General features: G+C 42.3%; 1 protein-coding gene across 2 annotated transcripts; it reads right to left on the bottom strand.

Moving 5' to 3' along the window:
- Positions 1-525: 525 nt before the first annotated feature.
- Positions 526-27,764, bottom strand: LOC104324824 (organic cation/carnitine transporter 2). 2 transcript variants are annotated; one of them, XM_069772765.1, is made up of 10 exons: positions 27,139-27,764; positions 17,809-17,912; positions 14,985-15,139; positions 13,511-13,682; positions 12,405-12,531; positions 7,943-8,043; positions 4,468-4,682; positions 3,058-3,240; positions 2,452-2,587; positions 526-1,827 (listed from the first exon to the last, which is right to left on the bottom strand). In XM_069772765.1, the coding sequence occupies exons 1-10, from the start codon at positions 27,529-27,531 to the stop codon at positions 1,809-1,811; spliced, it is 1,605 nt and encodes a 534-aa protein (XP_069628866.1). In that variant the 5' UTR covers positions 27,532-27,764; the 3' UTR covers positions 526-1,808. The 2 variants fall into 2 exon arrangements, with proteins under 2 accessions (XP_069628866.1, XP_069628865.1); XM_069772764.1 differs by having other exon boundaries at positions 526-1,832; positions 27,139-27,763.

The following is a 27,764-nucleotide window of genomic DNA, read 5'->3' as shown; positions in this document are numbered from 1 at the left end:
AACTATGTTTCTTGGTATCATTCTCTGACCCGGTAACGTTAGCTAACTTCCTGCTCCATGCAGAAATTAAAATACTAAACAAGTAGGTGAGAAAATGCAGGGAAAGCGGAGCAAACCCTAAAGCTCAAGACACTGGTAGGAAGAGTTTGAACAAACCAAACCACTAAAGTCTGTACAGTGTTTTCTACTTTCTTGTTTTCTAGGACAAGTAGTCTGGAGGGCACCCATCAGTTTGACTACTGGAGCCAGCTACCAAGGTCAGAATATGGGGTATTGGTTAACAAAAGCCTAGAATCAGCTGATGCCACCTATGTATTTAAATACAGTAGGAAAATGCAAAACTTCCACAACCAGCTGCCGCAGCAGAGAGTAAGGCCCCTGACAGCTTTGGCTACAAAGGTTTAGGTTCTGCTTATTAAGTCTCTACAAGACAGAACAAAACTCAAACAAGTGCCGCAAGAGAGAAATCTTTCACCACTCACATCTGTCAAGGTATAATCAGAATAGCACAAACGAGACTGGGTGTATGGATATACTGTATATATTTAAAGAAACACAGGTAATGCCAAGGGTGCTTCCATGTCCCAAGGAACAATTTCTTGGCAGACTGTCAACAAGATTTTTTTTGTGTTTTTTTTTTTTCTTCAAACAATTTGAAAACAATTCACTGATTACATAAGTTAAGTGAAATAACAGACTTCACAGCAATCATACAGTTGGCACTTGAGAAATCGAGAACCAGTGGTCAGAAATACCTTCTGAATTTTGCTCTCAGTACATTCCACCATGAGGTCAATGCAGTGGCATAGATTAACAAAAAAATTTGTCTCTAAAATATATTAATTATGTGCATGTGCATGAAAAGCACAGAACAAAGACAGGAGAATTGTTTCTGTCCTCCAAATTGCACAAAAGACGTTAAAACAATTTAGACATAAAACTTGCACCACACATCAAAAGGGAAGAACCCCAAACTAATACTGCTCCCTCCACACACAGATGAAACCGTTTGCATCATTTAAAATAAATATGGCCTGGAAGCAGGCCACATCCAGGGTCAGATGTAAACAGTTTTACCATACAGGTACACGCAGCATTGGAATCAAGTGAATTTTGTGAGCAATATTTCAGTGCTACAAATACTTTGTGCAAGACAACCCTTTCAATCTACACTGAGTTTAAACGTATCAAGTTAGAATTAATTCTCAAAATCTTTCTTTGCATCTTTCTAAATTTGGTGTCAAATTCAGCATGTGCAAAGTCATTTGAGTAAGATCACAGAGAGGCATGTTCTTATAGCCTTCACTATAATAAATAAGTTTCCTGTCCAGAGACAGAAGTCAAGGAATCAAAACCAATTAGCAGCTTTTTCTGGCAATTTTTACTTCTTGATGTGCATTAGCTCTGGAGAAGGTTCACTGAGGAATCCAGGTACCCCTGCCAGCCCCTGAACCCATTTTCAAGTATCTTTCAGCTGAACCATACACTTAAAGTTACAAAGGATTGATCAGATACCATTCCATGGTAGTACTGCATTACAACAACTGTGGCTGAAAAATCTCATTGAAGGCTATACAGTATTTATGTTCATATAAAAAGAGAATGTATGGAACACAGTGTTTAAATTAATAAATAAGGTTAGAATTAGAGGAAACAAAGTGCTGCCACTAGCCCTTTCTAGAATGAATTTTAGAAGAAAAGTCCATTTAAGTTTCAGTCCACCAGGAAGTACAGAGGAGTTCCATCAAAAAGCTGTGCTTTTACAAATCTCTGGATTTTCTTCTTCCTCCTTGGAAGCCCTTGTGCTACTAGACGCAGGCCTGTATTCTAATCTGGGGGAAAAAAAAAAAAAGGAAAAGAAAAGAAAGAAAAAAGAAAGTAACTTAAAAAAAATAGATGAGAGAACAGAGAAAAAAAATCTTTGCTATCCTGAGCCCTACTTGACATTACAGCCTCCTAATTTTAATATCGTGTTGACTTCAGTTGGACAGGTCCCTTTCTTACACCAGGTGTACGCTTACATGCCAACTTCAGTCAGAGCTGTGGCAAAAGGCCTAACGCTCTCAATGCCTTTTTAGGTCAGCTGAACTAAATTGGAAGAGTTCAGCCCTTCACCAGTATTTATATGACCTTCAGAACCTAGAAAGATAGATTATAACACACAAAAGTGTCCCTATACCTTTATAAAGCAATACACTTTTACAAATGCATTCCTCATATGTATTTTTATTCAGTCCTCAGAGTAAAATGATAAATTTGGAGCAGAGAGATGTACATAAGAACATACACACTTGGGAAGAAGGACCAGGATTTGAGCCAAGCTCTTCTATCTTACACAGAGCACTAACTACACTATTGAAACCAGCCCCTCCCTCTGGCAATACCTAGGCAAGTCCACTCCTCTTCTCAGAATAGAGAACAGATGTGTTAAGACCAGAAGGTGACACTTACCCTTTCACCAACAGCATTTGCTCAATTGTGTCCGGAAGAGGCATACCATAGCTTTCTGGCAGAAATAAAGTCAGAATTCCTGATAGCACAGTCAGACTCCCCATCAGGATGTAAGGCAGGAATCGATCATAGGCACCTAGCAGAATTTAAAAAAAATAAAATAAAAAAGTTAGCATCAGCTCTAAGTCTCTGATAACGTTTGTACCTAGGTGCAGGGCTTTATCTGTGCAAGATTATGCTTGCAGTAAAAAACAAACCACTTACTGCCTGGCATTGAAAGCGTATGTTGTTATAAACATGGGTTTAGGAACTCAAGAGACTGCGAAACAATAGCTATAAGAGCTGTCCCTATTGAGTCTGCAAGATTGTGAGGCTTCAGAGCACCTCTTCAACTGGGCACAAAACACAATTTCTCTACGTTATGACCACTCCTCAGAGATGTCGAGACCCCATTTTTACCTGCAGTTTCACAGGACGCCTGGACGTGGAAACAGAGACCAGTAGAAAAGCCCAATGACCCACAGAGGCAGGACACTGATCTGGGTAAAAAGCATTGCTGTCCAACCACCAGCATCTCCCCGCACACACACAGACTAGTTAACTTACCAAGGTAAACGAAGTAAGGTGAGAGGATACTGCCCAGTCTAGAGGCCATGGAACTTGCTCCAACGCCCATATTTCTCACTACTGTTGGGTAGAGCTCAGCCGTGTAAACATAAACCATTGAAAAGGCAGATGTGATCCCGAATTTCCCTAACATCACCAGTAGAATAGATAGTGCACGAATATCTGAAATTAAAACACAGTAAAGACTTCAATAAAGCTCTGACAATTCATGGTATCTCTTAATTCCATTGTGTTTGTGTAACTCCTGCCTAATTAATTCCAATATCTGGTGTCTTTTTGACCTGTGCATGTCTACAAGCATGGGCAACTTTTTTTTTTTTTAATTACTAGGACTCAACATTTTCATTTCCGCTTGAGCATGGGGCTTCCTGTCAAGCGAAAAACAAGGAGAACAGAACAAGAACTGAAGAGGTCCTCTCAGATTTCAGCAGTCAGGTCTCTGCTATTGCAAACAATGCCATATATCCCTTTTTAATAAAGCAAACAAAGTTAAACATTTGAAACAAGTTATTTTTGGTTTCCTGCTCTGGTTTCTCATTAACATTCCTAGCTAAAAGTCAATAATTTAATTGTAGGAACCTGGATTGACTTTAACTGGGACAGTTAGTTGTGAAAATCAGAACAGATTGTATCAGTGTCCAATTGACTCAAAGGACAGGAGGGAAAAAAATTTGCAACATTTATTATCTGTATAAAATATGCAAGGCAGTTCTTGCGCATTCTCTTTTGTTTATTCTTTGATTTGTAAACAAGTGCTAAGCAACACCACCATCCCCCCCATCATATTCAGTAACGAGTGCATAACCCTATAATCTAACTGGCCTAAAGATACATATGGTTTGATACCCAGTAAGTGTTATTTTGTCCTCTTTTCCAGTTGCCAAACATTATTTTAACTGTCAGCACTAACTCAGTACAAGCATCTTTGCTTATCAAAAATGCTTCTGCAATGACTCCGTTGAATATAACTGTTTAAACAAGCCATAAAGAGACAGTCATTGACAGCTGTTTGGGAAGTAAGTTCTGCAGCCTTTTAGTAAGCTCCACTTACCAAATTCTGGTTGGTCTAGTCCTCGTTTTTCACTTGGCCCTTACAAGGGCACCTTGTCAAGGATGTACATTAAAGGCAAAACTATACTACAGCGCTAATCCCAAAAGATCACAAAGCCAATGATCCACCTTTAAAAAATGCATCTGAATTGACATGCTGTGTGAGCTCCTTGTGCAGCAGCACTGAGAACCAAGGAAAAGGGGCAAAGATAGGAAATTAATAGCAAATAATAGACTAATATTTAGTCCCCTCACGACACTCTTCCTCCACATCTGCCCAGTGCATAGTACTGCACTTCACCTATCATACATATTTGAGATCAACTAACGATTCCATACGTGAAGGCACCAGCTGAATGAAGAGAAGAACACAGCCTCCCAAGAATAACGCAGCAGCCATTGAATACCGTCGAGGGAGATTTCGAAGCAGCAGCCAGGAAATAACGTAGGCTGGAACTTCAATCACTGCCGAGAGGAAGCAGTTCACATAGACGTCTCCATGCAAGTTAGGCGTGTCAAGAGAAAGTCCAAAATAACCAACAGAGATTATCATCCTGAAAGAAGCAGAATAACAGGATCAGACAAATTTCTCTTCTTCCTGAGGTTGCAACGAACCTCTTCTACATCTCTGTTAAGCACAGAAATCACTATGTAAGGTAAATTCAGCATCTGCCAGATTCGTTCACCTCTGAAGCGGCTAAAGTGCTGACTTCAGAAACAGCAAGATAACAATTAACAGTGCTGATGCTTTTTATCTTTCAAGTTGCTCTTGAATTTAAAAAAAAATATATATATTTTAAAAAAAATTAATAATACCCTATTCAGCATTAACACAATTAGGTAAGACCAGAGCTGCTTCTAGCCTTGCTGAAGCACAGGCCTACGAGCCCACGGTCATAGGTGCTGGATGGTCCTGCAGCTATAGAGTTCATCCCACTTTTCTGATGCCATTGCATAACTTTGCAACTGTCCATCCCACTCTTGTTCAGACCTTGCAAGAAAGCTCCAAGTCTCTGTCACTTTTAGACAACTCATTTGTCTCTGCTAGTTGTGCTGATGGAGAGGGGTGGACTACTTCTCCTGTATGCCTCCGTATTTCAGGTCACCCCTGGGAGGTAAGTGATGATCATCCACAATGCAGTGATACAGCAGTTCCTACCACTAGCAGTTACAGCCTTAGCTTGAAAGTTTGGACTACTGAATTTTAGCACTGCTGAAGCCTACAGTAGCTTTTCATTATGTTTACCAGGGAGTTCTGGGTGGAGAACATTGTTTCTGAGTCATTACCCTCCATGCTTTGCGTATAAAGTCAGAGAGGAGGAGTATGGCATCCTGGCAGACCCGAACAATCCGGGATTTTCTCTGCCATGCCCCAAGCTGTCTGGGCAGCATCCAAGTCACATCTGCATGGCTTGGTGCCTGGGTTGGTCAGCGCAGCAGGACAGAGCTTGGTGGCTGGGAATGCTGCCATCTTAATTGTGTCGCTGCCAGACGAGAGCTGGCTTCCACACGATCAAGGGAAACACACAACTGGCCTCAGAGACAAATCCTGTCGTGTCTTGGGAGATGCTGGGAAGAGAAGGTTATGCTTCACCAACAAGTAACACATGGTAAACAAGGAAATAAGGGGCATTGGATCAGGATGTGTCCAGGTGCAACAGTGAGGCACTGAGCACTCAGCACTTCATCTCCTTCAGCATCTATGTTATAACAGAACCTGGAGCAAAATCACTGCACAGGACAAAGTGGATCACTGACAAAAGACTAGCTCTTCCTCCTCCTCACTTCACATGGGAAGAGCCTTCACCGTCCAATTGCTTAAAATAAGTTACCTAGTGTACCCGAGGAAGTATGAAGTCACGCAGCTGAGGGTAACCCCCCGCCGCTGTGTGTGCGCTGCCAGCTAAAGCTGTTCTTCTCAAAAGTAGTAATGCAGTGTCTTCCATGATACCGTGCAATACGCCCAGCCCTGTGCTCCTAGGAGTTATTTTTATATACAATAAACTGTGCTTGCTGGAACTCACTTTCAGTAGCAGTTTGCCTTAGCTTATCTCATTGGTAAACACCGATACAGTTATACATTTTCTAGGAAAACTTTAGGGGTATTTACACATCCCAGGGTGACGAGAAGCCCAACTTCCTCCTCCCTGATGCAAAACCAGCAAAGGGATTAGTTTAAAGCCCTGCTACTTACTCAAAATTAACAAAACACTCAGCAATATGTAAAAGTGATATATTGCTATCTGCAACCATCCTCTTTTACAGAGCTTCTTTTAGGAGATCTTTCAATTCATAACGCAGAATATGCCATCAGTATACTACGGGTTGGAAAACATTGCTGTGAGTCAGCACAAAATGCTTTATATTTTGGGAAATTAATTAAAAGGATGTTAGGCAACTGACATGCAAGGCAAAAATAGTGGAAAAATTGCCCAAATCAGCTGAATACTTTTCTTCAAGAGGAGGTAAGATTGTATAAGTCAGTTGCACATGTTTGACTCTTCCTGCCTGTTGTAAAACTTCATTTACCATGTGGTAAAAAGCCCTTCAGCAGCCCTTCAGCATATGGAATGGATTGCGTACTGCCACATCACACTGTTTCTCTCAGATGCTTTGTCGTACCAGAAATTCTGTTCAAACAGGTTTTGCATTTGATTTCTACAACCACATGCAAAATTGGCTGTGCCTAGGAATTCGCTACTGATCTACTCCATGCAGATTAGAGGTAGGGCAGTCTCAATTCTCTAGCTCGCTTCCATTTAAAGGTGAGAGTCAGGAATTGGACTTGGAGGCAAGACAACAGTATATGGAAACTGTATTGAAATTTTGCAAAGAACCAACATTACTTTTCTTTTTTGAGCTGTTTTCTGCTCAAGTTCCTTTCTCAGTGTATTTGTAGCGCTGTGCTTGGTGACGGGCAAGGGAATCTGGCTCAAATATTAGCCAAGTCATCCCTTGACCCACAAAGCCACACCAGCTTGTATGCACTGGCAGCTCAGTGGACTCAACTCCAAGGCTTTGCCTCACTAAAGCACAGGAATATTGTTCAAAAAGCAGCAAACAGATTTAGTTAGCTTCAAAACACCTGAAGGACCTTCTTGGTTAGGACACTGTAGGTACATGCATTAACTAAACCTCACTTCTGCAGCCTCTGGCAGGCTATAAGTTACTCTCTCCATTTTCTCTCTTCTGAGCCATTACAGCCTCACTGAGATTTCCAGTAAAGGAAAATGACAACCATTTAATCAAATTGAGCATAAAGTACGGCTGGCTTCAGCTATTGCAAAACCAAGCTGAAGATGGCAGGTAGACAGTAGCTAGCAGGAAAGTCTAGGGAAATCTCAGATTACAACTTCAAAGGCAGCTTTATCCCTTTCAGAGACAATACAAAAGAGATGAGAAGAGTCACCCCATAAGTCAAGCACACTGTGTTCAGACTCCTGGGCAGTACTCCTCCGACTAGGAGACAGGGCATGACTCATCCCTCTTAAAAGACTTTGTTACAGTCAGATGAGGATTCCCCAAGGCCCAGTATCAGGCAGGATTCCCATGCATCATTGCTAGCTGATCTGATTCTTGCTCACTTCAGGGTATGCCTGACTGTTTCAGAAAGAAATAACAATCCAGATGTGTTTCTAGACCATTACTGAAATTAAGAACCCCCATAACCAGAATTTTGTTGCTTCAGCTGGCAGGTCATGGGTTTTGAGCTGGTTTTGTCTGTATCTCTTCAGAATACCTTGGTGTTCAAAGAACAGTTTTTAATTGTTTTGCTGCTTTTGTGCTTACATACTCTTGAACCACACTTGCTTACCAAAGAATCACTGACATAATTGTGATCGTTAGGATATTTCGGGTTTTCATTAGATCCAAAATGGTGTACGTCTGTTGCTTCTGGGAATTCAAATCTTGCAGCTGGAAACAAACAAACCAACCAACCAATCATGTGAACATTAACTTCCTGCAAGCAGAATTATTGTGAAAATAAGTCCCCCCCAACTTATACATCAGTATTTTGATATGCTGCAGAGCTGAAACAGGTGCCTTGCTTTTAACCAAACATGTATAAGCCAGAAGAGCCAACTACCTGTGAAAGTAGTTGCTTCTCCCTAATTTAAAGTCACTTAAAATTTAGGCTGAAATTAGTAATCATTTTCTTTGCCTGAAGCTTCAAAAAGCAACTGCTTATTGTTACTTTTATACTTGAATTATAAAGTGACAGCATTAATTCACGATTTGTATGTCACTACTGGCAGAGTTCTTATGTCCAGTTTTGAGCAGTACACCTTGAGGATCACGCAAGTCGACTGCACCCAGGCAAGAAGAGAGCAACAAGGATGATGAGACATTTGAAAAACACAATCTGTAAAAGTAGAGGGTTTATTTAGCCTAAGGGACAGAAGACCAAGAGCATCTTAAAAGACCAAAAACGGTCTTCAAAGACCAGCACAAAAAGTGATAAACTGTCCTCTATGTCCACTGCAGACAAGGCAAGAAGTAACAAGGTTAAACTGCAGCAGGGCAGATTTAGTAAATGACTCCTCATGCTGGACCTAGCGGTAATGAATTTAAATTGAGAAACCGGCTAATGAGCTGAAGAGTCCCCATCATTATGTTTTTGAGATCTGCTAATAATATAAGCAAAAAGACAACAAGCTTCTTTCCCCATGAAACTTTGCAACTCCTCAAAATAAAACTGGTTCCATGTAAACAATGCAAAGATACTCATCCTTGAAGCATGCAAACAAATTTTGTCCTTGGTAAAATCATAAAAAAGGAAAGAATTTAAGTTGTTTTTTTATTATTTTAGGACTTTAAATTAAAGCCCTAGCAAGGAGTAACAAGGGAGAGACTTTTTGAAATATGTAAAAGGTGATTTAAGAGGACAAGTTCCACTGATTAAAACTATCAATTCTGATAAAGCAACACTATATGGCTGAAGAACCACAGTTTTCTAGACATGTCTTAAATTTGTTATTGCAAAAGATGGTATGTTTTCAAGATTTATCACAGGTTACTTATTCATCAATTTACTGGTATTTTAGCAGTCTTACAGTAAGAACATTAACAAGACTTTGATCTTACAATCTTCCACAGAGAGTCTTTTTTTCTGTTAGGACATTTTATATCTATCTGAATTTGCGAATCTGTGAACAAGTTAGAAATCTAACCAAGAAACAAACAGGCATCCACCTTAGCAGCTCAAAATTATCAAATGAAAAAAAGGTAATACTGGAATATTTTTTATTTTGACACTTTTTGAATTGTAAGCTGCCAAGACACCTCACAATATTTAAGTGAAGGCTACTCTTTCCACAAGTAGAAGAATCACTCTTGCCTGACAGACCTAAATTATGTGCAAGCAAAATAAGCTGTATACAAAGATTACTTCTTCCCTTGATTTTTTTAAGTCGGTGTGACCTGAGAACATCAAATTAAATTTTAGTATGCTTAAAGACTGAATGCCTTTTGTTGGCACTGCGTACTCCTTCATGGTACGTGCAAATGGTTATCAATAAAAGTAAACTATGACTGTAGCTTCAAAATAGTGCAATTACTCAGTACTATAAACTTTTCTGACCCCTTTCCACCTGGTCTAATATACCATCCTCTACTCTACAGTAGTTCAACTTACAATACGTTTTTCCCCTAAAACATCAGCCTGGTCCAGCAGAAGTAGTTGGATGTTTTCCAGGACACAATACATCAATAAAGAGACAAAAGCAACCACTAGTTTAGCTTAATTCCTCATCAACCTCTCTTCCTATTCAGTTCGTGATGTTTCTTTTGGTGAGCTAGTTGCTGGACACTGATTTGGGGCCCTTAACTGTTGTTCAACTCAAATTACACATTATCTCCTCAATGTCTTGTAAACTGCATGAGAGCTAATGACAACATGGAGTTTATGTAACCCCTGCAGTCAGGTGAAAATTCTTTGAGTGATATTTCGTTCTGAAGACCTGGAGGATAAAATAGTGGTCTGATGCTTGTGCAAACTTCAGTGTATTTGCTTTCATAAATCTTTATTTTCTACAAAAGGCAAACAGTTCTTTACATTTGATAGCTTTCACTCCGCCTGAAGCCAAACCTCCCACCACACAAACTGCAGTCTGCTTTACAGCTCACAGCCCTTTCTCATAAATCACATGATCTTTCCTAAGTACTCTCCAGTTTTGCCACTATTTGTTGCCAAGAAACCAGCAAACAGGAAACAAAAAAAGGAGAAAAATCAAACAAACCACAAAACAAAACCAGGAACAGTAAAATTCAGAGTCACAGCTGATTAGAAAAAAGGACCCTGCCTTTTAGGAGTTGGATAAGCAGACAACATAATCCTTAACAGGACAGGCTAGAACAAGAAGCTATGAGAAGGGCAGGGAGGGTAAAATGATGATTTGAAATTAAACCTGTCATCCAAACATTTCTATCCCCCCCATATGGGATAATTCAGCCAACCAGGCCCTATGTGTGCTCTGCAGCTTTGTTTGCGACTAGTCACCTGTTGGATCCTAACTGTTTTTGAAATCTCTGAAGCCTAAATATTGCAGGTGCTGCTCTCCACCTGCACAGGTTTGAGGAATACTCCAAACATGAGCTCAGGTTGCTCGCCCATCCAGAACTCACGTTCCAAATGCACGATGGCTAAGGGCCAGCCGGATTTCTGAGAACCTCTCTGCAGTGTAAACATGCTTCCTAAAAACTCAAAAGTGGCTGTGAGCCTTTGCTTTATAGCTCTTCAGAAAGCAGACAGAAGAACAGCATAAACAGACCACTGACGAAGAAAAGTTTTGCACAGGTTTTCTGGTCACAGCATTACTTTTACTTTAAACAGTAAAAAGATGGACAGGAGTTCTGCATTTAAAGAGTGCCTGTTCATCGAGCTCATTTTCCTTTGAGTGTCAGAATGTTAATCTGTGTTTCTGAAAGTTGATGTGCAATGATTTATCTGTAAATAAGCACTGCATACTCCAGCCCACCCTGCTGCAGAAGTCAGCATTTCCCCTTGTCCAGCGTTCCCTGGGCCAACATCCCTACTCCTGCCCCTGCCTTCCATTGCTTCGTAATCCAGCGCCATTCAGAGATGGCAAACATCAATATTTCTTTCTAAGAATGGGACATAGAGGATTCCAGAGACAGTGACCTTAAGCAGATGTTGGAGCCAGAGCCTATTTTCTGCTCTCCTGCTGCAGTGCTGGCAATGGGTGAGTTTTCATGCCTACAGCATGAGAAGGAAGGAGAAAAAAAAAAAGAAAAAAAAGCACGTTCTAATGAAAATCCAGGGAAAAAGCTATCATAAGCAGGCCTGGGTTTTCCTGGCATTCTCACTCAGTTCCAGCAAGACCAGGATGTTGCACTATCTACAAATAAGTCTGGGCAAACAGGTCCGTTTGCACCTCAACTAACTCCAACCCAAGTGAAGCTGTTTCAACCCCAATAGCAAACACACTACAGTTTAATGGCTAACCATTTTCCTTAACCTCCTACAGAGGCCTTGTAAAGCAAGCGAGTACTCCAGGGATTTTCGTATAAATGACAAGACAATGTCAACTGTCAAGCAGAACACAACTGGGCAACCACCCAGACAGATTCTACAGATCTGCCTAAAGAGGTGCCCATTCTCCTGGATTATGCAAACAGTTTGCCTGTCTGACTTTTGGAGGTCATGTCTGAATGCGTGTGGAACTGCTTCTCCACCTTAAGGTCACCAAACAGCTCAGACAAAGGCAAGATACCTAGAGGCAACAAGAATGTGTTGGAAGAAATAGATGGGGAAGAAAAGATACTGCTAGGTACTCCACCCTAAAGGGACTCAAGTTTTATTTTCCTTAACATGGAGTAGAAATTGGAGTTGAATGTGGAGCTGAACTAGAATAACATTATTTCCAGTACCACTGGCCAGGATTAGTCCTATGTTAGGCTTTTATAGAACTATATTAGACTGTGCAAGCATTTAGATCACAAAGCAATAGTTACCTCAAATTCGTTATCTTCCCCCAAAAACTAGAGTATATGAGGAAGAAGGTGGCTGCAAACTGGATCAAAAAAACGTTTGCATTAGAATGCATGTTGGCATTCCCACGGGAATGGGACAGCAAGGGCTTTGCAAATCTAATGAAGCGGGGAAAGGATATTCTGATTTTCAAGAAAAAGATGACCTTTTATCCATTTGAGAAGTACATAATACACTGCAGGCATAATTCATGCATCTGAAATTAATCACTTTACATGGTCATTAGTAGGTCCAGCAAACAACTGGACTGCTAAAGGAATCCTACCTCACTAGGGTCAAGTATTACATCTGGGGCTGTAATGCCATTAGTTTTTGCAGCCTTTCGGATGATGTCTTCTGCCTCTTGAAATCTTCCCTGGGAGATCAGCCATCGTGGAGATTCTGGAATGACCCTGCAGAAAAAGTTCAGAATAACAAGCCTGCACTTCCACAGAAAGCAGTGCTGCAGGCACCAATACACATTGTTCGAGGCACAAAGAGCTCAAAACTTGCCATATCTTGCAAAAATTAGAGCAATGACTACAGAAATCAGATTTACAAGAGCAGACTAGCATACTGAACAAGAACAGACTAAAATGCACTTGTGGGTTTTAGAAGTACTAAAGAAGTAAGCAATGACTCAGAAAAAAGAGTAACCAAAACCTTCAAAGTATGGGAAAACAGTTTAATTAAGAAATTCAGAAATGTGAACATATAAGCAGCATGCTGTACATTAAGAGGTATATCCTTAGAAAATAACACATATAAAATTAGTAACTGTAAATAATGTCATATAAAGGCAAGTCAGAAAGTAGAATTCGCCTGAGTCATTCAGCTTTGTAAGAAACTCGATGGAATCACAAACATAAATGCTAGTCTAAGCGAAGAAACACCACCACCATGTGGACTATTTAAACTTTACATGCCACCTAAAAGTACTTCATTATGGAAGAAAACAAGAGTCTCACAGATGCGCAAATACTGTTTTGTAGCTTGTCATATCTATGTCGCCCTAGCGTTGCGCAGCTTTCTGAAACAACTGTTTTCTCATTCTGCCCTTACTTCAGGCCTACTCTTAAAAGTTCATGGATTTCAGCTGGTGCAGAAGGATGAGTTTTACTGACTTTTTTTTTTTCTTTGCGTGCACATCAGTTAATTTTATAGAAGCCTACAGAAAATGAAGAATAGGCTTTTCAGGCATGAGTCAGATCACCCACAAAGCTATGGACTTGCAGCTAAACAGCTGGGCTCAGTAAAGCACATAACATCCGTTCTTCACCTGCCCATTCCTGAATTTCATTGGTAAAGGCTGATTGGCCTGGAGTCTGGATCTTAAAAATCTGCAGACAGGACCTTCTAAAGACTAAAGTCTTTTAACTTAGTTATACTCACCACCAGAGTGGGATGCAGAGGAGCCCAGGTAAAGTAAGCGCCAGCAGCAGCATCCTCCAGTCTCTGATGAAGTAAGCAAACAGTGGCAGCAACATGTAGCCAAATGCGTAAAATATGCAAACGCCTAGCGTGCAGAATAGCACACGGATTGATTTGCCAAGAATTTCTGTGCCTGTTCAAAACAGCAGAGTGAAGATCAGTGTTTTAACTTAAGAGCAACCAAGTAACTTACCAAAATTACCTCTAACAATTGGCTTGGAAATATACTACACTGGATAGTTACAGTATATAGTGCGCTCTGCAACCCAGTTTTAGAGGTACCACAGATCTGCTTCATGCAGTGACCCTGCATCAACCCAGCTAACTATATGTATAAAAGGAAGAAAACCAGGCCATACAGTATTTCTGTAGCTCGAAGTAGATAATACTTCTATAATTTTATCTTCTTAGAATCTCCCATTTCACTTGATGAGCTAAAACCACCTGACATACTATAAAACATTCACAACAGTTAACCTCAGCTTGATCTCTATAAGGTCCTCTCCAGCTTATGGAGACCAGCTTCTTCAAAGGATAATTCAGAGATGCCTAAATTAGGTTCCTGACCAGTATCACCTTCTAAAAGATTATTTCGCTATTAGCCAAAAAACCTCGCAGTCTTTCGATGTGCACATGTGGAGTTCCTGTTGGGTCACTAACAAAGGCCAGGCTATTGGCAGTGGAATTAAATGCACAAACAGGGTCAATGCTTCCCTTTGAAATGCTTTGGGACCTGCAAATTAAGAGACAGAAAAAGAAATATAATCTTCCTCGTTTCCACAGAAATCAAAGAAGATTGCAGCAGGATGTCTGCAGTGAGGTTTGCTAAACACTGCTTTCACAGCTGCACTGGCCTTCTTTGGCCCAAAAGGAACTTCTTGCCAACATTTGGTACTTTGGACAGTGAGATCACTGTAAATAACACTAATAATTTTTAGATAATCTCAGATTCATAAGGTAATTCACATTCCCAAGATCAAATATGGTCTTAGTTAAATATAATGTATACAAAGCAAGAATCATTATGCCATTTAAATTTTTACTGTAGGCTGTTTAAAGGAGACTTTATAATGCTTACTCTATTTTTTTTCTTTTGCAAGTTTTTAAATCAAATAGGCATTTAGGCCCCAAAATGAACAACAGAAATGCCTGAAAAATCATGTCTTACATGTCTTATCTCTCCAACTAGAAGATGGACTTTGTTTCGAATAATTGATTTCTGGTTTTTTGCCTTTTTAGGATTGTAAGCCACAGAATTAATTCAGATTGCACCTCTATCAACTGGAAACTTCCAAGGAGAGGACAAGTTATCCATGTGTGACGAGGACAAAACAAATTGTTGCTTGGCAAAACAAAGCAACCCTAAGCCAGTACCAAAAAGGAGCAGGAAAAGCACAAGACTAAACACATACTGTGCCCAGTAGGACTTTCATACCAAGAACAAATGCTGCCACGTAGTTAGATATTTGTCCCATGCCGACCAGCACAAAGAACACTGAAAACATCTCCCAGCTGGTAGAGAAGACCTGTATGAAGCTGAAACCAGTCTGCATTGCCAGAGTTGCAAACAGCACATTCTTCCTGCCAAACCTTCCATGGACAGATTAAAGAAGAAGGGGGGAAAAAAAAAAAAAAAAAAAAAAAAGATGATTATACAACAGCATGAGTTACATCTTCAGAAACAGAAAAATAAGATTACTCATGTGCCTACTTAGGAAGATACAAAACATCTGCAAAAAGCAGAGGTTCAGGAAATGTGACACAGGCACAACTATTCTAAATACATTAAAAAAAATCCACTGGTGAAGAGAAAATAATATGCCAAGGGCTGCTAGTTAAGTTGCCTTTAAGCATGTCCTTTCTAATTGATAGGATGAGCAGGGAGACAAATGATCGGGAGCAAATTATTTACGACGCAAGAGTATTAGATGCTCATTCTCCTCTAAGGAGCACACAGTTCATGACACTGATCAGCGTGTTAAAAAAAGAAAAAGAAAAAGAAGGAAAGCTTCTGAAAGAGTGGTAAAACTCAAGTTTGTAAGATGCTATTATCAGTAAGTGATCCCATGCTGCAATCTTCATTCCACTTGGTAAAAAAAATGAACCAATTTAAGGGATTCTAGCCATTCTGTTGATGAACTATTAAAAAAAAAAAAAAAAAAAAAAGAACAGGAATTTAAACTAAACCCAACCCGTCAAGCTGTTATAAGAGTCAGTGCCGATGTCCCGGCCTGGGCAGTCCCATACCACCAGCAGACTTTGCAGCCTGTGGCAGGACATCTGCTGAGCGCAGGTTCACACCACCACACTCCAAAGTTAGACTTGACCAGGAGGTCTACAGTTGGTGCCACGAGTCTCAAGTAGATCACGACACATTAAGAACAGGTCGTTACTTGAACTGCAAAATATTTTGTCAATCTCAGTGTGGCACCTGGCCAGGCACAGGGCTCGGGCTCTCTGCAGGACTTTCTGTACCAGATGAGCAGATGGCAATGGCAAAACACCACAGGCAGTCTTGCTGGAGCAGTGTCCTCGTGGGGCTGCTGGATGCACTGGGTCTCTTGACCAGGAGCTAGCTGCCGTTCAGTGGCTACGAGGAAAACTGGATGAGCTGCACTCACAACCTCCTTGACCACGCTTGATGAGGATCTGTGTCACCAAGCGAAGGAGCTGTAGGAGGAGACTCCCGTGATTGTGAAGGTGGGAAGCTCGTAGCTTCTGGCACCAGAACAGCTCCTGCTTCACCTGCTGGTTAGTCACCATGGAAGACGCTTGGCACCCTTGTAGCAGATAAGGGGCTGGGAGCTATTCTGAACAAACCACCCGAGCCCTGCAGCAGCACCAGGATGAAGCGGTGGGAGACTCCCCATGGCAAAGTGGGGAAATCGCCCCTCACATGGGAGGGCAGCTGGAAGGGATGGAGCTCTGCCTGGGATGGATGACGAGCCAGCTCAGAGCTTAGGGATTAGGAGGTGGACCAACGCCATCACCGTGGTGGGTGTCCACTGTGGACCACCTGATCAGAAAGAAGCAAACGAGGCATTCTTCAGACAACCCCAGGAAGCCTTGTGTTCAAAGGCACTGGCCATCATGGGGGACTTCGACCACCCCAATACCTGTTGGAAGGACAAGACCCAGGAGGTTTCTGAGGTGCATCAATGACAACTTCCTAATGCAGATGACTGAGGAGCCAACAAAGGGAGACACTGCTGAACCTCAAGCTTGCAAACAAGGGAGAACTGTTTCAGGACGTAAAGGTCAGCAGCAACCATGGCTGCACGATGGTGAAGTGCAGGATTGTGAGGGGAGGAACAAGGCAGGATCACCGGGAGAGCAAACACTGGACTGATCAGGGATCTGCTTAGAAAAATCCCACGGCATACAGCTCTGGAGAGAAGTCCAGGAGAGCTGGTTGATTTTCAAGGATTACTGCCTCCAAGCTCAAAACTGGTCCAACCTGATGAGCAGGAAACCAAGCAAAGGCCCTGAACAATGCTAAAAGATTTGTGGCATAGGGATTATGTTTCAAAGAAATAGAAACTCTGCAAGTAAATCCGCAAATTAGAGGACCACATACTGTTCTCTGGGAATCAGGAAGACAGCATACAATGCATTGTACAGCAAATCCCAGGAAGAGAATCAGAAAAACTGAGCTTTAAAAAAAACCAAACAAACAACTGTCAACATTACAAAAAATAATGGTGTTTTCCTTTTTTTTTTTAATGTTTGTACTGATAAACAAGAAAGCCTTGCTTCTCTGGAGTACAGCTGAACAGCATTCATGCTTTTGCAACTTCCACAAATGCAGATCTTTGGACTTAGATGCTGCATTCGATGATGAGGAAGAGAAGCTATGGGTGTTTATAAAAAGAGTATTTTAAATTTGACCTCAAAAAAAGGAAAACAAGCCTCAGGGCTCTATCTGAACATAGTCCAAAGTAATTAGAAGAGAACGTCATTGATCTGATTTTTCCAGATGAAACTTATCTCCTACACCTGTTTTCTGGCATAAAAGGTTCGCTCCAGAAGTCATTTAGCTGAAAAAATAAACAGATAAAGGTAAAACCCACTAACAATCTTTTTAACATTCTGTTCTAGTTCAGGACATTTACTCTATACACTCTGTGTACATTCAGATTAGGCAGTCACAGAACAAAGACATGTCAGTAGTTGCAGAAAGACACTTATAGGAAAATTCACATACAAGAATTGCTTACAAAACAGCATCAAAGAGCCAGCAGCTCTGGTATATACTTTACTTGTCTGAGAGCTGTCCTGATAAGAAAGATCCGAGCAGGACGCCCACAAAGAACAGGGAGGTGCTCAGGGGTCCCTTCCAGTCGTTGTCACATACGAGATTCCACTGCAGGGAGAGAGAACATGAAAGTCTTCTAATAAACAGGATTTCCCCTCCCTTCTAAACATCTTGGCTCGGCCCAGATGAAAATGTACCCTTTGGACAGAAAACCTCCACAAGAGAAAGGAGTAACTAACCTACTGCACCGATGCAGCTCCATGAAAATAATGGGAAGCGATGCTGGGCAGCAGAGGGCAAAGCCCACCGACCCTGAGCCATCTCGGCAGCGATGCAGCTGAGGCCCCACCATTACCTTCAGTTGTGACTTGTGCGGCTTTCTTTACACAGGTGATGGCTGTGGTGTTTCTCCTACACATATATGAATGACAGCAACTAATAATTTCATAATGCGCTTGCTTCAGCTCCCTTGCAAAGGCTCTGCAGCCCCTTAAACTGCTCCAGTTCTGCTGGTTTTTGAAGGAGTGAGAATAGACTCCAAACTTGATTTCCCTGCATATGGCAAAGTTTTTCATTAAAAATTCACATTTCTAGTTTAAGAGAAATTGAACCACAGAAACAAAAACATTAAAAAAAAAAAGCGCCTCTTCCTTTATTACATTTTAATATGGTTTTTAGAGAGACTGGAGACTGCTCACTCCTCATTGGGAACCTAACTAATGGCAATTATAATCTTTGGAATACAAATTGAAATACATACAAAATAAAACAAGATTTCCAAAATGAAAACAAAAAAGAGGAAGAAAACAAGATAATTACTAAATCTAGACTGCAGTAGTTTCCAATATCCTACCCATTTCAGTCCGATGTTTTTAAAATAACATTCATGTTATTTTTGTATCTATACCAACAGCTATTATTGAAAGAGTCTTAATTATATTTTGATTATTGGTGGGGAAAAAAAGTGCGTAAATATTGGAAGGACAAAACCCAGCAGGGCTGCCTCGTCCCTCACCTCACTGCTATGCTGTGACTGGAGGAGTTCCCAGAGCTCTCCCCGTCCTGCCGTGCTACCCAGCAAGCTGCTGGCAGAGGGCAGGAGGTGCTGCAACCCCACAGGAGAGGAATTTGGAGGCAACCAATGCTTCTGATGTGAGGCCAAAACCCTCCTGAGCTCAGTTATTCCTCCCACAGGGCCTCTTCTGATGTTTTAGTGATGGAAACTTTTAGTTTTTAATCTGTATTAAAAAGGTGGAAATGAAATGAAAATATTCACCCTGACCCCAATAATTAATCCCCTTGCCCCCCAGTTACAAATAAAGTATAGAGTGTTTTCCTCTTAGTTTTTTTTTAATTTGTACTGGAACACCCTGTAAGATCTGCCCCTGCAGCTGCTGCATGTCCCAGCTCCCCATCCACCTCATCCGTGGTCCCACACATGGGAATGCCAGCATTTTGATTTGTCTGCCAGCCCCATCTCCTTAGCATTAAGCCTTTGACCCCAGGAATCTCACGCCCCTCAGTCCGTTAACAGTTCACGCTACAGCTATATCCTAGTGTATGTTTTAAGGTTGGAAGATCACTACAAACCATGCGCTGAATGAACAACACTGACAATGGTCTTCCACTCCCAGATGCCCGCGGCAAAACTCAACTGAGCCACCACTTCATGGAAGAGCATCCAGTTTTGAATTAGAACTGGAAGTTCTTCTAGAGGTGAATGATGCTCATTCATACAGGCTGCACTCTCATCGGCATTTATGTAACTTTAGCTGCCAGCACTTACGCTACCTTATGAATTCAGCTCATCATTATTATTTTTTTAAGGTCATGGGAGCAAACGAAATGCACATTTTCCCAATTTGTAACTGTATTCAAGTAATTTCTTAACCTCTCCTTTGATAAATCTGATTGTGGTTTTATGTCTGGAAAAAATCTCTCCTCATGTCAAACTTCATAACCTTCGACATTATTCTTGCATATATATATATATATACGCACCTACCCCTTTATGGCCTTTCCAGCCTCACACCACCTGAAGGACAGGCAACAGCACACAATACAATGCTCCAATAAATCCTACCATGCCATCAATTACGCATTATTACAGAAGTCCCCTTCAGAATTGTGACCTTCTAATGTGCTAACATTTACACCACTCAAGTAAGGGATTTAACTTACTATAGTTATCAATACCATTTGGATTAAAAACTGTAATTAAAATTTATAATTAAATCTGTATTTACTCAACAAAAGCTGTACTTCATTATAGATTAAAGAAAGTTTGAGCAATTCTGTGACAACCACAGTGGCTAATCCAGCCAGCAAGCTTCAGCAACATGCATCTGGCAACTTGGAAATACGCAGCAAATGATTGTTATCAAATTTATATAGGCCAAAGGTTTCAGTGGTTATCATATGCCTTCATATGATGACACTTATCAGGAAAACAAATACCACAAATACAAATCCTGCATTAATAAAGACTTGCTTACTCACAAAGAATCATCTTCCTATCAGCTACTGGAGCCAGATATCTTCAATAACAGAAATAAAATCTAACTAGCCAAACACCTAGCTCAGTGATTTATAGTCTATCATTACTAAGTCACTATTTTCCAGCTGATCACCCTGTGCTTTTGCGTTAGCTGTCTCCTTTCATCTATTTTACACCCTGTACTTTGGCACAAGGCTGCGCAACACTTGGCTTTCCAGACACGGACATGCTTGTGCCCAGTAACAAATATTTTCTTCAGACCACTGAGGTAGAGACGTTGCTTGGAAAAGTTCATGGTATTAAAATGTTTTGTGCTCTTCTGCCAAAAGCTTCTTGCATTGGCAGGTGGAAACGTATCAGTCCTTATAATGTGGCAATGACTACCAGCTTGTTTTTCTGTCCGCTCTATTAAAGCAATGCTAGGAGCTGTTATGCTGAAGATCACTTGAACCAGGCACCAAAGTGAACTTCAATATCAAATTTCCAAGAGAAAAACTACCTTGGTTGTGCAATACCAGTTAATTACAGACTCCACAGATGTACAACAATCAGAACCAAGGGGGTTTAAGGTCTGTTACCCCTTACTCTGGCAAATAAATGCTGAAGTCTTCAACTTTAATGACTCACCAACAAGGTCTACTACATTGCCTGTTAGTCATGGTGGCATCAGTCTTCCAGAACCGCTCTGCAACCAGACCCCTCCCTCAACTGTATGTTGCCCAAGAAGTCACCGAAGCATCACTGTTAGAAGACCAGCATCGCAAAGACCAAGTGTCCCAGGAGTAGTTACTGATTGAAGTCTGCTGCTGGCAGTGCTGTTTGGACACAGTATACCGTGACCCAGTGCTCTAAAATCATGTGCTATTTTGACTTGTTAGTATCCTTTGAGTTAGCCTGCTAGCTGTAACGGCCTTTGCCCCAGTGAATGAGATAAGGTTAACCTCAGCAAGGTATCAGGGCTCCAAACAGGAGAAAAACATTTCAGCTTTGTTTCAAACAGCAGCTGCTGACGTTGTGAAGCACTGAGCTCCTAAACACTGGTACCAACGCTCAAGGCAGAGCACAGAGCATTCTCGCTCAATTTTATTATAACTTTAGAAGAAGGCACCCTTCTGTTGGAGTTTAAACTTATCTTCTTACTCAGACAGCTTGCAGATACTTTGGCCTGTAGCTACTTCCCAAACAATTCGTCAGGTTGGGGTGATGTCTTCCATCAGCAGCCTCACATCTAATAGGAATAATCACTTACGCATCAGAGGCAAGTTGCATGGTGAGATATGCACCTCTGTAACAGATCCCTGGCTGATACCAGCCGCTGGTGAGGACAGGTGGAGAGAGGGCACGGGGAAAAGATGACAGGCTATGGAGACGGCCAGAAAATGTATACAGCTTGGGGGAGAAGGCGGGGGGGACACCACAAGGGAGAAGGACTGAAGCAGCTGCTTCTCAAGAACAGGTTTGGGGCCAGAGTATGAAACAGTCCTAGGCAGTTAGAGTCATCACTTAAGCATCTCTTTAGGAGAGCACTTCCCAAGTTCTGCTTCATCTCTTGCATGGCAAGTCAGCTACCTGGAACCACATCTCCAAATCCCTTTCTATAAGACAAACCCAGTTACAAAACTGAGAAGAACAAAAAAAACCTAAACTACTCCCTCAGATCTCCTCCCTCCCTCAAACAGAAGACGCACCCCAGCCATGTTTTATTAGCTTCCAGCCTTCTGTCACAATACAACCCGACCAAGAAGTATTATTGCAGGTTTAGCTAGAATTACATTAAGCAGCATACGTAGAAGTGTGTCAGTCTTGCTAGACTTGTATTTCCTGTATTCTATTTTACCCCTTCCCAATATTAAACTAAACATTAATATAACACCTCTATCCAAAAAGAAAACTACCCCACAAGTTTCATACAAACCGCAAACACAATGAAATGCAGACTTCAAGATGAAATATTCGAATTCTTTAAACTGCAGAAAACTTTAAACTTCAAACCATAAAACAACTAAAACTGCAAGACAAGTTTAGGAAAACAGGATGCCACAAGTCCAGCTGAAAATACTGCCGTACCACAAGTGAAAAATATCATTCCTCTAAGTTCTCTAAGCACTGCAAAACCTTAAGGGGTAAAGACCAATTCCGTGTGCACAGGCTCTGCACCCACTGTACTTGCAGAATACCACTTGCCTCGAAAGGAGAGCTGGCACTTCATGAATTACTAACAGTAAATGCTGCAATGGCTCTCATCCAGACACCGATGCAGATCCCTTATCCTGCTTCACTTTCGCTACAATTATATCATCTTGTAAGAGATGACAAAACAGGAAATAACAAAATTCTAGATGCTAACGACAAGGTGCCTATCCTATTTAAGCATACAATTTGTCCAATATTATCAATGCATTATAACATGGAAATTGCAAGTCTAATTACAGGGGAGCTCTTAAAAACATCAGAAGTTCTTGCAATACAGCATCACAGCAAACAAATATACACCACCACCAAATATACACCAAGTATATTTGGAAAGTTACAGAAGTAGTTCCAAGGCCACCAACAATATAATTTAGGACCTCACTTGAAAAAAGCATGTTTCTCAGATTATAGAGAACTGTTCTACTGCAAGAGCACTCACACCTCCCTAACACCAACACTAGAACCCTAAACAAGTATGAACTATGACAAATACAAAAACTTCCAAGAGCCTTACTCTGTTACACGCCTGTTATATAAGGAAAAGCCTTATAGGAAAAGGAATTTTTACAGCTACAATATATCATGTCCTCCCACTCCTTTATTTATTTATTTTTTAAACTGTTTTCCTTTCTTGCTGAGAATAACACGCATGATTGAAAAATGAAGTGGGATAGTCCTGTGTGCTAATATTTTCTTTTTAAAATCAACATGTTAGCAAGAATTTTTGAAGCTAATCCAGTATCTTGCACTCTCTCCTACCACTTGCTTCTCTCTGCAAGTGGAGGCAGGTTCTTCAAAAAAAATCTCAGTCTCACAACTGAGTACTTACGAATCTGGTCTTGTTTATACCCATATAAATATTCTCTGCTTACTTGAGAGCTATGACTGTTATTAAACACCCTTTCCTCCGACAACACATTTGTGTATTCCAAATACTTAGAAGTTCTAGATGTTACATCAAAGCTTATTAACCAAATGTAAACAGAAGTATGTATTTACAAAATACACATTCTGCTCAATTTCTCCCCTTGTAGTTGTTTTAAACTTGCACAGAACAGGAAGGGAAGCGCCAAATATTTTAAAATTCCAGTGCAGAAACTTAACTCTCCCACACACACCACATTTTTGATATAGCTGAAGAAAAAGTAAACAGGGCACTGACATCAGAAACTTAGAAACATGAGCTGAGTTTTAAAAGTAAAGACAGCATACTGGGAACATTACCCTATCATTAATTGCCCATGGTACCTCTAAAAGAGCACTGTTTCCATTTTAATGAAATCAACTGCAGGCCTGTCATCCTTTAATAATACTAACCCTATTTTATGCTGCAGGGTCAGAAATGTCTGTACTTTGTACAATTCTCAAGAGTCCTGCATTATATGCTTCTTAAATCACATGTTGAAAACCTCAGCATTTTAGAAGTACTTTCATACCTCTGTCAGACATTCATATTTACTTATCAAATGAAAACTACACTTTTTTCCCTTCTTCTGACAAAGCTATTAATACTAAGATTTTGTACCTGCAAATCACCTAAAGGTCCTTCCATAGCTTCATAAGCTCCTGGGGCTGAGAAGTTGTCAATACGACTTCAGCCAGAAAATAAGCAGATACTAACCTACTAACCTACAGCAAGAAAGAAGAGGCACCTATTTTGAAAGGTGAGAAACAATGATGGTGACTAACATTAACATTAATCAAGAGTTCGGTGAGAGCTGAACCTGGATGACACGGGCTGATTTACACTTCAGCTGCTGGCTCCCCTCTTAGAAAAGTCTGTGGAAATTACAATGTCTAGCACGAACCCGTGTGTTTATTTTGGTAAAGCAAAACAATACATCCCTCTGCCTTCCAATAAAGAGCGAACACCAAAACCTCTAGTTCGACAGCTGTACCACAGTGCCCATTTGTGTCATTCAAGAAGTCACCATTGCAGCCTCCACTTGTTTCCTGAAGGTCTGGCATAAGCCACTGATCTTCAGGGACAGGGGTCTGGCAGCACAGTGGGGCACTTGAATCCCTGGTGTGCAGGGAATGGAAACTTCTGGGCCCTCATATCTGCCCAGGACTTTCTCTCCCTGCACGTCCATACAAGACAGAGCGCCAGCCCTGTGCAATTCCAACCATGCGCATCCTTCCTCGGCAAAAGCCAAATAGTCCCTGAAGCTTGTTAAGAGCACAACAGGCATGAAACATGCAGCTCTGGAGTACACCACCTGCATTGAATTGATAGCAAATTGATGCATAATGCAACACATTTTTAGAAGTTGAGAATGAATATATGTATACAAAATTCGGTGTCTATGATTCACTATGTAAGAATTACTCCTGTATGGACTAAAATGTTTTGACTGCTGTCTCATCTAACACCTTCTCATTATATCATATTTCTAGTCCACTCATGCTCTTTGTAACTCCACTGCTCAATTCTATTCCCAGTAATTCAGTACAGCCCCATAACAGATATGACCAGCAGAAGTTGTTAGCCTTTTCCCTTAATTACCCCTGTTTTACTCCTTTTACTACCACGTATGAACTTTTATTACTCCTCCATTCTTTTTTTTATGGGACTTATGGAGGAATAAGAATGACACAGATGGCTTCTTGAGATAAAGTAAAGCTTTTCTTATCCTCTAAGCTACAGCATTTCAAAAAGTAAAAGACAGAAAGGGATTTTGTTACATGGGAGCTGGTTAAATACTGCAGACTGGCTAATAACAACCTTCTGTTGTTAGTCTGTGTGAGAAAAGGAAGTCTCTCTTCAAATGAGAGGGAACTGAATGTTTTAAGTCTCTCCTGAAAAGCAGAACCATAAATGAGGACTTTCTCTAGAGTCATGAGAGATTCAGCAAAAAGCTTTCTTAACAAAAATTCCCCCTTCCCCCTCCCCATGTCAGCTATGGAAATCTAGGACAAAGGTCCTCATGATTATTCAACAAGTTAGAGATATGCAACCAAACACAAGATTAGTCAATCATAAAAGCAGCAGCACCAAGCCAAGAAATTAAACAAGTTTAATACTGGAAACCTGCAAGTATGTGAAAGGCCACAGCTCTTGCAAAACTCCCTCAGAAGCATTAATATTAAAGGAAAAAAAAAATACCGCCTCAGTGCATGATGTCTGGGCAGACAAACATTACCCCCCACAGACACAAAACATCTGCCAAACCATATAACCAACAGGCCAGAGCTGCTGGCAAGTCTCAGCAAAACGTTAGCAGCTCCTGTTTCTTATAGATTATAAGACTCCTGGAAGATGCACTGATAGCTCAAGATATTTTAATTTACACCAAGTCAGAGCTCAGCGAAGAAGCTCCAGAGACAAAGTACTGGCTAAAACCATGTCTAAGCCAGGTCAGCCATTATATTTAGGCACTTGGAACAAAACCCGTACATTCACCCATGAATGAGACTGCCCTGAGAAAATGCCAATTGCCTTATGCTGTCCTGAGAGCACCTCAGCCTTTCACAACAGCGCATTTCAGCAATGACTAGAGTCTAGAAATTCAGAGCAGCCTTCCTCTCGAGAAAGACAGCAGTTTTTTATAAGCAGGTGAGGCAATGCCTTGTGCCACTTGTCAGAATCACTCAAGCCCCTGCTGCTACGCACACTCAAGGGAAGTTTCCAACAACTCCAGTGTCACCATTTCCATGCCTCCCTGCGCTGGCTCGGCTCCTCTCCCATGCTCCCGTCCTCACCCCAGTCCTTCTCCTCCTGAGGAAGATTTCTGTGCTCAGATCAGCTTATGGTCATGAATTACTCCCATCCATCACTATCCAAACACCCATCACAACCCATTTTGCAAAGCAAGGAATAAAGGCAAATACAGTTCCAGCTCTGTAAAACTTGTCCACAGGCACAAACAGGCAATGGGACTGTGCAAAGGGTTTGCAAGCCTTCTGAAAAAACTTATACACATTTGGAAATTCAAGTATTCCTCAAAATCCATTTCCTTGTATCTTACGTCAACCAGTGCCTGTGGGTCTCTACAGCTTCCACCTGAAACAAGAGGGACAATCAGCACAGCTTCAACTTCGTTCGGCTGCCCTGACCGAAGACTTGACTCGAGGGGTGTATTGAGCAGACGAGAACCTGACCTGTCCCCGGCAGGTGACTGGGGAGACCAAAGCAGCGGGCATTCCCAAAGCAGAGGCACTGCGGGCACGCTGCGACGTTCAAGGTCCTTTTGGACACAGCATCAAACCAGGGCTCCCCAACTGCTGCACCTTGTACACCTCGGGGTGACTTCTACCCCCCCCCTTTTTTTTTTTAACAGAAAAAACCCACCCCTTTTGATCTCCCGTGTTCAAAGAGACATCTCTGAACCACGGCGCGAGCTGCACGCCTTGTCGCTGTGCTGACCCTCGCTCCAAGCCGCCTGTCCAGAGACCAGATGAAACCCATTAAGCGGTTCCCGTTACGCGCCGCGTTCGGCGACCGCTTCTGCCAGTGCAAGCGAACAGAAGATCTCCGAATAAACCCAGCACGCCAGATTCAACAGCAGGGCCGATGCCCAGGCAGGGACAAGCCCCACCGGCGCTACCATAACCCCACGCTTCTCCCCTCGGCACCCCCCGCAGCAGCCTGCCCGCACCTCCCGCTGCGAGAGGGACCGGACCCCCCCCCCAAAACCCCCGCACCTCGGTGACGATGGTGGAGCGGTAGACGTCGCGGCTGTACTCCCAGCCGTCCAGGCAGGGCTCCTGCTCCAGCGACCCCAGCTCCACGTCGGAGCCGGGCCGCAGCCCCAGCGCCGAGAAGTTGGCGAGCGCGGCCAGGCGGTACCGGCGGCAGCGGCTCGGCGCCGCCCGCCCTTCCCGCAGCTCCAGCGGGATGCTGGCGTTGCGCCATTCGCCGCTCAGGTTGGCCCCGCCGGGCACGGCGCACCGGTGCTCGGGGGTGCCGGCCAGGAAAACGATGGAGAGGCCGTTGAAGCCGTTGGGAACGATGCTGGCGCTGAGGAGGAAGAAGACGAGCCGCTGGAAGCGGCCCCACTCGCCCAGGAAGGCGGTCACCTCCTCGTAGTCGCGCATGGCCCGGCCCAACCGCCGCTACCGCTACCTGCGGGCCCGTCTGGAGCGGGCAGCAAGCGGCCGGCCCGACCCGCCGAGCGCCTCGCCATGGGCCGGGCCTCGCCGGCGGGGGAGCGGCCGGGGGTGGGGTTTGCGGGCTGAGGCCCTTCAGGTGGCGACGGTCGGTGCCGCGGCCGCCGGCAGCGCCCGGCCCGGCCCGGCCCGGCCGCCCTCAGCGCGGCGGCCTTAGGCGG

This window comes from Haliaeetus albicilla, chromosome 27, assembly GCF_947461875.1.
Source record: "Haliaeetus albicilla chromosome 27, bHalAlb1.1, whole genome shotgun sequence".
NCBI classification, from domain to species: Eukaryota; Metazoa; Chordata; class Aves; order Accipitriformes; family Accipitridae; genus Haliaeetus; species Haliaeetus albicilla.
Note: the sequence above shows the minus strand (reverse complement) of the source record. Positions and strands in the feature narration are given on the sequence as shown.

Excerpts from the sequence above, each read along its gene's own strand:
- LOC104324824 (XM_069772764.1), bottom strand. The coding sequence starts at position 27,531 with ATGCGCGACTACGAGGAGGTGACCGCCTTCCTGGGCGAGTGGGGCCGC. Across the intron at positions 17,913-27,138 it reads GCTCCACCATCGTCACCGAG|TGGAATCTCGTATGTGACAA; the intron begins GTGCGGGGGTTT and ends CTCTCCCTGCAG. Across the intron at positions 12,532-13,510 it reads CTCTGCATCCCACTCTGGTG|GGTCATTCCAGAATCTCCAC; the intron begins GTGAGTATAACT and ends CTTTTTCTGCAG.